At 36.0% G+C, this 12,338-nt stretch overlaps 2 protein-coding genes across 2 annotated transcripts; one reads left to right on the plus strand and one right to left on the minus strand.

The window, feature by feature from the left end:
- Positions 1-159: 159 nt before the first annotated feature.
- Alg10 (alpha-1,2-glucosyltransferase Alg10) lies at positions 160-4,066 on the plus strand. Its single transcript, XM_043425609.1, has 4 exons — positions 160-999; positions 1,237-1,579; positions 1,808-1,959; positions 2,184-4,066. Exons 1-4 carry the CDS (start codon positions 808-810, stop codon positions 2,919-2,921), a joined length of 1,425 nt encoding a protein of 474 aa, XP_043281544.1. The 5' UTR covers positions 160-807; the 3' UTR covers positions 2,922-4,066.
- Positions 4,067-7,105: 3,039 nt separating this feature from the next.
- Positions 7,106-12,161, minus strand: LOC122415306 (galactosylgalactosylxylosylprotein 3-beta-glucuronosyltransferase P-like). Its single transcript, XM_043427319.1, has 5 exons — positions 11,730-12,161; positions 8,851-9,017; positions 8,113-8,518; positions 7,625-7,788; positions 7,106-7,504 (listed from the first exon to the last, which is right to left on the minus strand). Exons 2-5 carry the CDS (start codon positions 9,010-9,012, stop codon positions 7,106-7,108), a joined length of 1,131 nt encoding a protein of 376 aa, XP_043283254.1. The 5' UTR covers positions 9,013-9,017; positions 11,730-12,161.
- Between the last annotated feature and the right edge of the window lie 177 nt (positions 12,162-12,338).

Here is a 12,338-nt window from a genome sequence, read left to right on the forward strand (position 1 = left end):
TTGATGGAGGGGGTTACACTCGATCTGCTTCAATTTTATACGCTGCTAGCATCGCTAGAAAGTACATTTCAGTTTTAAATATAACGGAAACATCTGCGAATCTCGTATGTCATCGATATCATTGGCTGCACATACTTTTGTCTTCATAACTATATTCACCAATCCCCGAATCTCCTAATTTTACGGTTGCGGTAGTTACCAGTTACCAATTCTGGGTCCTGGGTTTCTCGCCTTTTTTTGAATTCTTCGATGGGCGATTCGGGTCTCCGGAGATCAATTGATATGCATGATAAAAAATCAAATGATTATGTAGACAAGTGTGTGGAATACGACGCACGCGAAGTTCGAATATTTTGCTACTATAGATAACGGCGTTTCTCCGAGCATCAAATCGAATAATCGTATCGTATAGAAAAAAGGCGAAGAAAAATATGGCGGCTGCGGTACAGTGTGAAGCAGCTAGCATTGTTGTTGAACGTTGAAAATCGACCTCCAATTGTCGCAGACTGTATCAATAAAAAAAAAAAAACAGCGCCACCATTGCGGCGGCGTTGTTTACCGGCTTACTTTTTTTGTTTCATCGAAGTCTGACAATGAAACAATTGCGCGTTTGATATAAATTTTGTAAATTCTCAAATCCGAACATTCGGAATAAGAAGACTTCAAACACGTTATGGCTTAAAATAGATATAACTCTGTCTTTTGTCCGACCGCAGTTCGAGGTTGATCAGTTTTTTGAGGTTATGTTGATGCAAATGTTGTCTTTCTTTGAATCTTGACAAGTGTAGTGCTAAAAATCGTGAAACAATGTCGAAAACTTCTGGAAAATCCGAAAATTTATCCAAAAGTTGGGTCTACAGACCTGCAATCGTCATTACTTCCATTTTCACGACAACGACCTTATTCGTTTATCTCAACAATGTTCAAACCAATTTTTACATCGACGAAGAATTCCATATCGGACAAACTTTGCGATATTGTCGTGGCAAGTTTTTTGAGGTGAGTTATTCTCGTTTGTTGGATCGGGCGCTTTACTAGAATGAATAACTGTTGTGTAGTGCAGGGTTATGGGAATCGCACAATAGTTTTTCAACTATGAAAAACTAAATTCAAAGGGAAAACTAAAAGATTTAAAAAATTGAAATATTTAAAAATAAATAAATTATTCGTCGAGTTTGGACCACACAAACTTCCTTATGAAAAACAAACATTTGAAAAATCAAATTTTATTTACAGTGGGATTCGAAAATCACGACTCTGCCAGGATTATATGTGATCGCTTCACTGTTCCTGGCGCCTGTTGGACTTTGCAAAATATTTTGGATGCGATGCATAAATTTGCTTGGAACCATTGCAAATTTTTATCTCCTTTACAGGATTATTCAAGAACAAGGACAGAAAAATAAAAACAGTATTTCAATCTCATGGAATATGTTTGGTTCCGTTATCAGTTTAGCCTATTTCCCACCTCTGTACTTTTGGTTTTTCCTTTATTACACGGATGTTTTGTCCTTGAACTTTGTTCTTTTGACTTGGCTAATGCATCTACGAGGACGCTACCAAACAGCTGCACTCACTGGTAATAAAATCAACGTATTTAGTAAATATGTTCACAGATGTCATGTAGATAGAGATGTATTTAATGAATATTTGGAAAAATCTAACATTTTAACGTACGAATATTAAGTAATTATTCATAAAATGATGTTCATATTTGAGAATATCAATCATAATATCAGTGATTACTGTTTGCTTAAAACAATGGTCTTACAAACTTTCTAACTTGTTAATGTCTATCTGTATTTAGGTTCCATGGCGATTTTCATGAGGCAAACAAATGTAATTTGGGTAGGTGCCTTTGCTGCCGAAAGAATCGTAGATTTGCTAGAGGCTCAAACACCAAAAAGTATAAGTACTCTTGTCTCCAGGAATATTCACAACACACCGATGCATGCTAAAGTGAGTAAACAAATAAGTAACTATTAGCAAAGTAGAGGGAATGCTTGAAAGATGAACATTCATAATGTATCCGTCAAGATGAAGGAATACAGTATGAGAACGAATAAATAACTGAGAACTTTTCAAGTACTCAACTTTTTGTATAGTTTGAATTCCAAAACCCTAAGAACTATTTGACGAGATCAGACATGAAAGAAGTTGTTAAAAAAATTGTTATATTTCAGCTCGTTTGGAAAAACCTTTATTATCACGTGGCTCGAGGACCGAGAGCTTTTGGAAGATTTATCGTTGAAATGTTGAAAGAGGTTCGAGCTTATGCACTGGTGGGTGCAGCTTTCGTGTTGTTCCTCATCATCAACGGTGGAATTGTTGTCGGGGATCGAAAAGCTCACGTTGCAACGATTCACCTACCGCAGATATTTTATTATTCGGTGTTCTCTATGCTGTTCGCTTGGCCGTACATGTTACCACATGCGCGAGAATTCCTCCACTGGGTTCGCAGGAAATGGATAGTTACAAGTGTTTTATTAGCAGTCGCGACAATAATTGTTCACTCGAACACGTTGGTCCATCCTTACGTATTAGCGGATAATAGGCATTACGTTTTTTACATATGGAACAGATTTATGGGACGGTATTACGTGATGCGATATCTCTTAATACCGATTTACGGGTTTGCGTTTTACGCGCATTACGCGTGTTTGAAAAACGTACGATTTCTCTCTCAAATGATTTATATCGCAGCCGTTTGCGTCGTATTAATACCGCAGCTGTTGCTTGAACCACGTTACTTCATTGTTCCATACATTTTTCTACGCTTAAAAATGTCGCCTCCCACTAAATGGCAAATAATTTGTGAGTTAATCACAACGGCGATCATCAACTTCGTACAATTTTTCATATTCGTCAACAAAACTTTCTATTGGACCGATGGCGAATATCTTCAGAGAATATCATGGTGAAGTTTTGGGCGAACAGTTTAGGAGGACAAAATTTTATACGCATATTATTATTGTGGAAAAAAGGAGGACGATGCTATTGTAAAGATGATTTTGCTACAAAGCAATTACCGACGATGAACTTAAAGTTTGAGGAGTCTTAAAACTATAGCGATGCGAAAAGTATATATTTGTTAAGATAGATTTTGTAAACTTTTCTTTGATATGCAACGGTTTTGAAAGAACAACCGACTTGCCGCGTATCGAATTCATTTCGAACAACTTTGTACGATGTTTGCAAGAAGCGTCGATAAAAAACGATCAAATTCTTTCGTAAGATTCCCAAGAAAAATATTTGAGATGTGGAAAAAAGTGTCAAATAGTCGATAGAACGACCGCCACCGTGCGCCATCAATCTCGAGTAATGTACACTGAAAATAAAAGTTCGCATTGTTGGGATACATCAACAACTAATAATTTGATTCTTAATTTTTCATATTTGATCAAGTAAATTTTGTTTGTAGGTTATTAAAAACCTCAAAATTTCATTGCTCACGATCCTCACGATCATTAACACCAACATTCTTACAGTCAATTAATGGATGTTGTAAACCCCAAGAATAATTTGTTGTGAGCTTGCGATGCGAACTTTGTTCATAAATCTTTAAAAAGTGTAACGCAAAAATGTATATGAAGAGAAAAACTTGTATATTTATATTACATATTTTGGGAGGGATGAATGAGAAAAGACTTGAAAACAATGATTCTCTATTATTTGTATAGCTACGGCATATATCTCATTTAATACCACTAAGTAACATATTAAGTTGTTAATATTGTTTTTCTCCATTGTGGTGTTTTCATATTAGAAGTAGAAAGAAAGATCTCTGGTTTCCGATTCAATCCTTAACCTTATTGTATCAGATGCTGGAGTGGGAGGTTGGTAACTGGAAAGTAGATACACGCTTTTACCTTCGACACACTTGATATTTCGAGAAAACCGTGAATCGAATTTACATTGAAGATACCGACCCTCCACACTTGCAATTGATGAGCTATCTTAATATTATCGAGTAATTTTATAAGACTAAGTTAGATGCGTGTTTTCATAACTCGTTTCATTTCTATTAGATGTACAAATGTAATACATGCTTTTTCTTTTCTCATAACGAGACTAAAACTCTATGCCTCAAATTTACGCGGCCACGGGAATGCAGGAGAATAACAGGACTCCTGCTACTTGAGGAAGTTGAGGCATTAGGAAGAAAATGATGTCATCGCTTTTAAACCGATTGCATCTTACAAAGTGAAGTGTAAAAAAAATCAGTTAAATTTTCAGACAGTTTAGGAGCGTCGGTGCTGAGAAAAATCAATAACAATTTGGACCCAATAACATGTAATTTTGTGGAAGTCAAGACACATTCAGTGATATTTTCGTAAAAAATAATGCTAAAAATATGAAATTTTTTGGGCAACATGAGCAAGGCTTGCTGAATAATGTCAATTTTTTTCAGATTTATTAGAAGATTTGCTAAGATTATATTAATTATAATCTGTTTCCCGTGCAGTTTTTTGAGGCTAGGATAGTCACCGTCCGTGTTTTCGACCGAGCTTTCACCAGTTTTTCGTCTTTTTTTCCCAACTTTTCTTTAAAGTGTATGCAATATTGTCAAACTGTAAACTGGCCTAAATTTTGAAAGGTACTTTTGGGTAAAAAAAATGACTGTACTCAACTTCCTTAATATTTAGTAAACGGGCCTCGCCTCCGTGCTGAGTGATTTAAGGATATTTGGTACAAGCTTACAATGTTGCCATGCTAAAAACATAAAAAATTTCAAAATGATCAGAATTTTATAAAATTTGGTGAACATATTCTTTAGTGCCAAATTTGACAATACAAATTTTTCAAGATCTTTCTTCTGTACAGTTATCGAGTAATTGATTACTAAAGTTCACGTGTATAAGTATAACGTTTTCATATATAGGGTAATATGGGGTAAAATGGACACATGGGGCAAAACGGACACAGTGTCCTTTTGCCCCATAAAATTGAATTCCGGGGCAAAACGGACATTCCCATAACTGAAATTTCATAAAATGCATAACATTTTTTTTTCGGTTCCAAATCATGTTCTGACCATAAATCATGGTAAATTGTTGAATTTCACGGTAACATCCCCAAAAAATTCAATATTCAGAGCAAAATAGATCCCAAACTACTTTCTCACTATCTATTCGCTTTTTTGACTTATTTTTAAAAACCACAATAGTAATCAAAGTACGAATAAGGAAAAAAGGTTTTTTATTACTCATAGCTGACATCTTCGTCTTTAACGATTGTACACAAGGTTTGTGCCCATTTTTTGCATGTTACACAGTCAATCCAATCTTCGGAGGACGACGAATATATAACCCTTCGCAAAACATGCAAGAAACGTCTTCAAAAGACGAGGACTTAGCTGTCTTGGTGAGCTTTTTTTTCTGTCTGCTAAACTGCTACATTTCGAAAAATTTCGGTATTTCGATTTTTATGTCTCTTGAAGGTTGTGTCCGTTGTGCCCCGAAAAATTTTTTTGAAGAAATTCCGGAAACTAGGACTATGAATCAATGGTGGGACTCCGATATAGTGCGAACACGAAATAGCACGATGGACCCAAAGTTGATTTTTTGCATTCCCCAAAAACTTGACAGAAATGGGATATAAGATTTGACTCATTTCCTTTCATTCACATCCAAGGAATGGAGCCTGAGTGGTCCCATTTCTTTTCTCATATTACCGACTTAACATCCTATTCGGAAACAGTCGCTTGGAACGGCTGCATTTCGAAAAATGTCGATTTTTCGATTTTTATGCCTTGTAGAGGCTGTGTCCGTTTTGACCCGGAAATTTTTTTTTTGAAGAAATTCCGCAAACTAGGAACATGAATCAATGGTGGGACTCCGATATAGTGCGAACACCAAATATACCCCAACACGACGGACCCAAAGTTGATTTTTTGCATACCTCAAAAACATGACAGAAATGGGATATAAGATTTGACTCATTTTTTTTCATTTACATCCAAGGAATGGAGCCTGAGCGGTCCCATTTCTTTTCCCATATTACCGAGCTGACATTCTGTTCGATAAGAGTTGCTTGGAACGGCTGTATTTCGAAAAATGTCGGTTTTTCGATTTTTATGCTTCTGAGGGGCTGTGTCCGTTTTGTCCCGAAATTTTTTTTTTTTTAATTCGAGAAACAAGCACAGGGCATCAATTTTGGGACTCAAAAATAGTTGAAAGACCATATGCTCATCAATGAAACTGGCTTAAATCCTTAAGTGTCCATTTTGCCCCATATTACCCTATAGGTATACATTCCGGGCATAAGAAATCCGCTTAGGTAATTCTATCGCCAGGCTTAGTTCATAAGATTAAAAAAAAAAAAAATTATGCTGTACTTAAACCTTTAATAAAGGGCTGTGTAAAATTTCAGGGTCGGTTATCGACCTAATTTCAGAGAAATTAATTATTAAAATTGGTGGTTTTCGTGAAGGAATTTCAAAACAGCATACAAAAACCTAACTTCCGGTTGCTACAAAAAGGTATATTTGCCTAGAAATCCATAAAATTTTGGAAAAAAACTGCAATTCGTATACTTAATACTTGTAGTAATCTAATACTCCCAAAAAAAGTTGCCCTTATCAGCCTATTTTTTACGGAATATTAAGTTTAATTTGAACTTCCGGCATTGGATTTCCTACGACTCGCTATGATAAAGAGACATGACAGTAAGACATCAGCTGAGTGTAGTCCTAACCTCAATTTGACAGATCAGCAGAAAACTCACGAGTGGTCGAATAGAACAAGACTGAGAGAACCGGTGTTGCCAAACGTAAACCTGGGGATACTACGCGAATCGTTGGACTAACTATTTTTTTAATTTTTATAATTCAGTACGAACATTCATTTAAAGGATTACATATGGAAAATTTTACTTATAAGAAATAATTTTTTTCCATATGTCAATAATATTAATTACTATAAGTCTCAACTATTAGCAGTGGTATGACTAGACTGAAGCGATAGAATTACCTTAATGCGTAATTACTCGATAACTAAGCAGAAGAAAATTTTGAAAAAAATTGTCTCTTCGCACTCGATGTCGAAGAACGTTATCACCAAATTTGATAAATTTCTTATCATCTTGACGAATGTAGCCACCCTCCTTAAACCATTTGTTGCTTAAGAAGAACTAAATTTGTTGAATTATACAATGTCATGTCGAGGGGTGCGCTTGGTCGATTTTCCTTCGTTTGGGTATGCCATACGAGTATCCTTGTGCAATTGTCAGCCAATAATTCGGCTTCCCGAGGCTCGAATGGAGCGAGACTCTTGAGAAAACCGTTTTCCTGTGTACCACGTGAATGGGGCATTTTCGAATTGGGTCTCTTGAGAAAGAAATCAACGCTCACTGCGAAACCCGCCATGTCCACCATGAACTGCCTACCAGCTGTGAAGGAGTCGTAAAAACCCGCGAATTTACCGTTTTTTACGATTGGCGAACTTACTCCAAAAAGTGTGCACAGGCCCACCGGGAACATCGAAACTTTTTTTGTTCTTCTTATCTGGAAAATTCGTCATTTTAACTCTCTGTTACTCAAGTCTTTATAAAATTATCAAGCCGAATGAGTAGACTGAAGTTAAAACTAAAAATACGAAAGTTTTATATGCGTGTATATAGGAACCTCTTTAAACAGATCGATGTGGTAGGTGTTGTCGTCGTCGGCGAAATAGAAAACGCCATTCGTCGCATTCGCTCTGATCCACTCGAGACCACGATTTCTGCAGACGGATCCGCGTGGTCTGCCATTCGATTCGTTCAAGTTCTCGAATTCTTTAAGCATGGGCGCTGAAAGGATAATTTTAGTCATGCGTCTACCGAAATTTTCCTTCTTCGCAAACTTGTCGCTCTTCGAAACAGTCCAAATTGCAAGTCATCATTTTTATTGTCACTAAATTGAGATAAAAATATTTAATCGTGCCAGTGAGATCGACTTCTGTACAAATATCTCGAATACGTACTCGTATCACGATTGAAATTCACGCAGATGAGTCCGATCCATTTTTTTAACTACAAACTTCGTAGTTCGCAGAGTGTGGATATTGAACGGTGAAAAAGTTGTTAGAATGTCGCCTGGGAGCGAAGGGAGTGAAAAATTTGCGTTATCCTTACCAACAAGGTGTTCAAAAACAAGGCCCGTACGACTCAAGAACCGTGCGATCTGAGGAGACAACATTTTTGCATCTTCGATCACGAGCCAATGAAGATTCTCGACGAGCATGAGGGTTTGTGACAATCTCGTTAGTTCGGCCATTTGTTCGGGTCTTCGAAACGTCGGTGTTATTATGTACAATGGCTCAAGATCCTTTTTTTTGGTGTCGTGTTTATTATCGACTGAAGTCGATCTCGAAATCTGCGACGATGTACGTTGCTTATTCGTTTCTTTGCTCTCGATTTTGTTTTCTGGGGCAGGTTTTAAAATTTTGTTGAATTGGTAAACGAGCTCTCGGATCAGACGATTACCCACATCCGGACTCAGGCCTTCTGTTTTCTGTACAATCTCCACGGCCAATTTTATCTCATGGAATAAATAATGAAAATATATATATAAAAATACGAATATTGCAAAGAGAAAGGATAAATGCATCGAAATCTGTGATTACTTCGAGCCAAAAAAATAATAAAACAGCAACTTTTGCTGCATGAAAAAGTTAGGCAAAAATTTATTGATTATACAAAGTTATTGATTGGTTGTAAAAAATCCTGCAATCTATTTCATTGGGTGAAAGTGAAGCTTCGACGCTATCAAACTTGATCTCCAATAACTTATCATTGCTGTATCAAGTTTATTTTTTTCGACGTTGGTATTTTTTTTCTCCGGAGAAAGGGAAAGCTGCGTTTTTTACTCACGACATCTTCAGTGATTATTGATTGTGGCTTTTCGATAGCGTCTCCGGTTCCATAGGATGCAACCTCAGCATAGGATGTTACGTTTCTGATGAGATAGTCATAAGAAAAAATGAGCAATGTTCCCATTAGCCCCATTATCCCTAATTTAACGGAGAACTTCATTGTACCTGAAAATGCCTTTATTCATTAAAAAATTGAAACGAACATTCCGTAGTAAAAATGTCACAATTCCTAACGACAATGACATTATGACTATTGAATAACGCACAAACGATTTTGGAAATTAAATAATCCTTTAGAAACCATGAATTTATGTTTAATTTACTATCAAAAAAAATGCTTAATGCTATATTAATAGCAGCTTATAGTTAAAACTGGAAAAGTTATAAAAAAAAAATACTATTTAAACTTATTACAATTATATTAAATATCAAATTAATCGTGATACGATTAAATTTTAATATAAATTCGGGTTATGATTCGTTTTATTTTGGACTACCGCTCACAACGTTTACATGTATTCAGGAAGCTCTGAATTTTTTGATTCAGATCAATATCTAAAAAATATCGGAGATCTGAACCCATCAGGTTGTCGAATTACGTCTGTACCGCTTCGTCTCCTTTCCTCGCTCTTTATTCGCGTTACGTTCTTTCTCTAAATCCGAAGACACACATTCGAAGGTCATTCGAAGGTGTCTGGTTTACGTCTTATGGAAGATTGATTCGAATTTCAAGTGACCATTAGAAAAATTTGTCTACGAGAAATACAATTTGAATGACATCTTTTTCGATTACACTGACGTGTTTTTCTTATTTACAAATCGTCCGAAATCAACTGAATCTCCTCCTAGGCAACAATTCGTGACGGCAGCTTGGTAGAATGTTCATTCATTCTAGTTGTTAATGACAATCATCGTTACTCGTATACTCAGAAAATATTCACGGTTTTGGTACATTCGTACAAATTGGAACGAAACCTTTGAGCTGCCTATGACGAAACTCTTTGATTGTTGTCAGTTTCACACTTTTTCAACGTCACACGCAAGTCGGCTCACTTCTCAACGCATCGGTCAAATAATTCATACACGGAGAGACTTTTATAGCAAAAATTACTATGTTTTTATAGTAACGTCAGACCACATCGATATTATTATAATAATCGCTACAGAGTGTGTCAAATATTGCAAAAGTTTGGGGAACCATTACCACAGTCCATAATAAATAACGCGCTGTACTATATCAAAAATGAAAACCGAGCGAATTTTGATCAAAAACATAGTAAATAATGAAATGATTTGATGAAAATTTAGGAGATAAGATTCTCTGTGCTGTACCAAAAATTGCATAGTTTCGTATTTTCCCTTTTACAGCATTGAATTTGGCTCAATAACATAGCAACATTCATGCGCCCACCAATTATAGAGGCGTTGCGAGTATAAACATTAAAATTAACCAGTCGCACATAGTAAAATTTCAAGCAATTTTTCCAGTCTAATTCACCAATTTTTAACATTTCGCCAAAGACACGAGTGACATTCCGATATCGATACATCGTTCGATGTAAGAATGTCGCAGACATAAATTTTGCCTGTCGTACATAGTAAAATTCGAGACGCCTGCTTTCGGCATCAAAATTACTATGCACTTTCGTGAAATGTAATAAAATGGTGACATCCAACAGCGCTCCTATAAAACACACCAAATTTTTCTAGCAAATTCGTCCGAAATATTCGTATAAAAGTCTCTCCGTGTAGGATTACCTCGATTTTCAGAAAACGGAAGCTAAATCACAACTGATGAGTATTTTATGCGATCGTTCAACACACTGTCTTAATATCCAGAGATCTTTTTGAGCGATTGCGAGAAAATCTACCGTGCGCTTTATTTTGTTGCAATATTTATAAATAACATATTTGAAAAACACTTTCCGGAAAGTCTTACTACCAGTACGATCAATCGGTAACTCAAAAACAGATGAGAAGATAATAAGACGATGGAAATATAAGGCGAGAGGGGAGAAAAAACAAATTCATTTGTTATATTAAAAACAGAATGAAACGTGACGGAATGCGAAAAGATGAAATTTGGATTTTTAGGTTCGTGATTCATAACCATCGCGAATCCGAATCTTTTATTCGAACGTACGGTGCACGCGCGATTCGAAAATAACGTTAAACAAAATATATAATAATTGCCTGAAACGTTTATTCGAATAATTTCAAACGCTTGTAAAACTTTATTGCTTTTTATCAGTTTTTATTATCACGTAAAGTTACATTTGTGAAGTGGAAATATTTCGAACGACGTTTCAGAATATCTTTCGAATAGTTTTCGCCATCATAAATAATTAAATTAATGAATAGAAGACTTTATTTACGAAACAGGCGCTTCCTCGGCAGTTTGATTTTCTCAGACTACCATTCGTAAGTCGTTCCAATTATCAGACATGGCGCCGTCGAATATTCGAGAATAAAGTAATGGATAATTGAGGACGCGTGCCTATTCACACGAGTCTCAGATTTTTATTATCGTCACGTACTCGCGAACTATAATAAGATCATTCAATCATAACGAAAATGTGGAAAAACTTTTTTACTGGAAAGACAAAAACTACGATAGAAATCGGGGCGCCTACAATCGCGTTCATTTTTATGTCGATTTCTCTTCGATTTCCGCAGGATAAAATTGTCGATTACGCCGTAGACGATAGAAAAGAAATTTGTTCATCGGTGTAAAAATTAATATTACAACCAAATCACTGAGTCACATGATTTCGTTCAACCAATTGTTATTATTCATCTGGTTGACTGTTCGCAAGAAAACTGTTTTATGTTCGTAGCTTTCAAGTTTTTAAAAAGTAACAAAAAAATTGAGCTCACTTTTGAATGTGACAGCTGATGAATCGTTCAGAATATTTCCTTATATTTTAGAGAAAAGTCGAGCCTTTTCGATCTTCTTTTTTCGACTCGCTTTCAAGAGTCGAACTTTTGATTGTCCCTCGAAAATCCTCCCATGTTAATGGATGACAGCAAACTTGTTGAGAAAACGAAAACTAAGTGACAACTGATGAATTATGTCAGCTGAAGTGCTTTTGAAGTATTCAAAGAAGTCCTCGCAGGTGAGAAAAACTCATGCCTCAAGGTCGACTGCTTGGAATTCAAAACATAACAGAGTATAAAAGACTGTGATAGCGTAGAGAGCAAAACAAATGTTACGAGTTTTTATCACCTCCGACATTTGAGGCTTTTGTACGAATGATACGTACCTCCATTTACAGGGTCTCTTGTAAAGTCAAAAAAAATTTCTGGAAAAAAGTTTTTCTGGAAAAAAAAAAAAAATTGAGTCAGACGTGGATAATCTTTTACAATGTTATGAAACGCTTCCTATTTTGAGACACTGGACGAGCTGGCATGTCCGACAGTTCGAATCCCTTTCATGCATAATTTCAAATAAGGAAATGACAAAATGAAACTACTTCGGGGTACGTC

The sequence above is a fragment of the Venturia canescens genome, chromosome 8 (assembly GCF_019457755.1).
Source record: "Venturia canescens isolate UGA chromosome 8, ASM1945775v1, whole genome shotgun sequence".
Taxonomy (NCBI): domain Eukaryota; kingdom Metazoa; phylum Arthropoda; class Insecta; order Hymenoptera; family Ichneumonidae; genus Venturia; species Venturia canescens.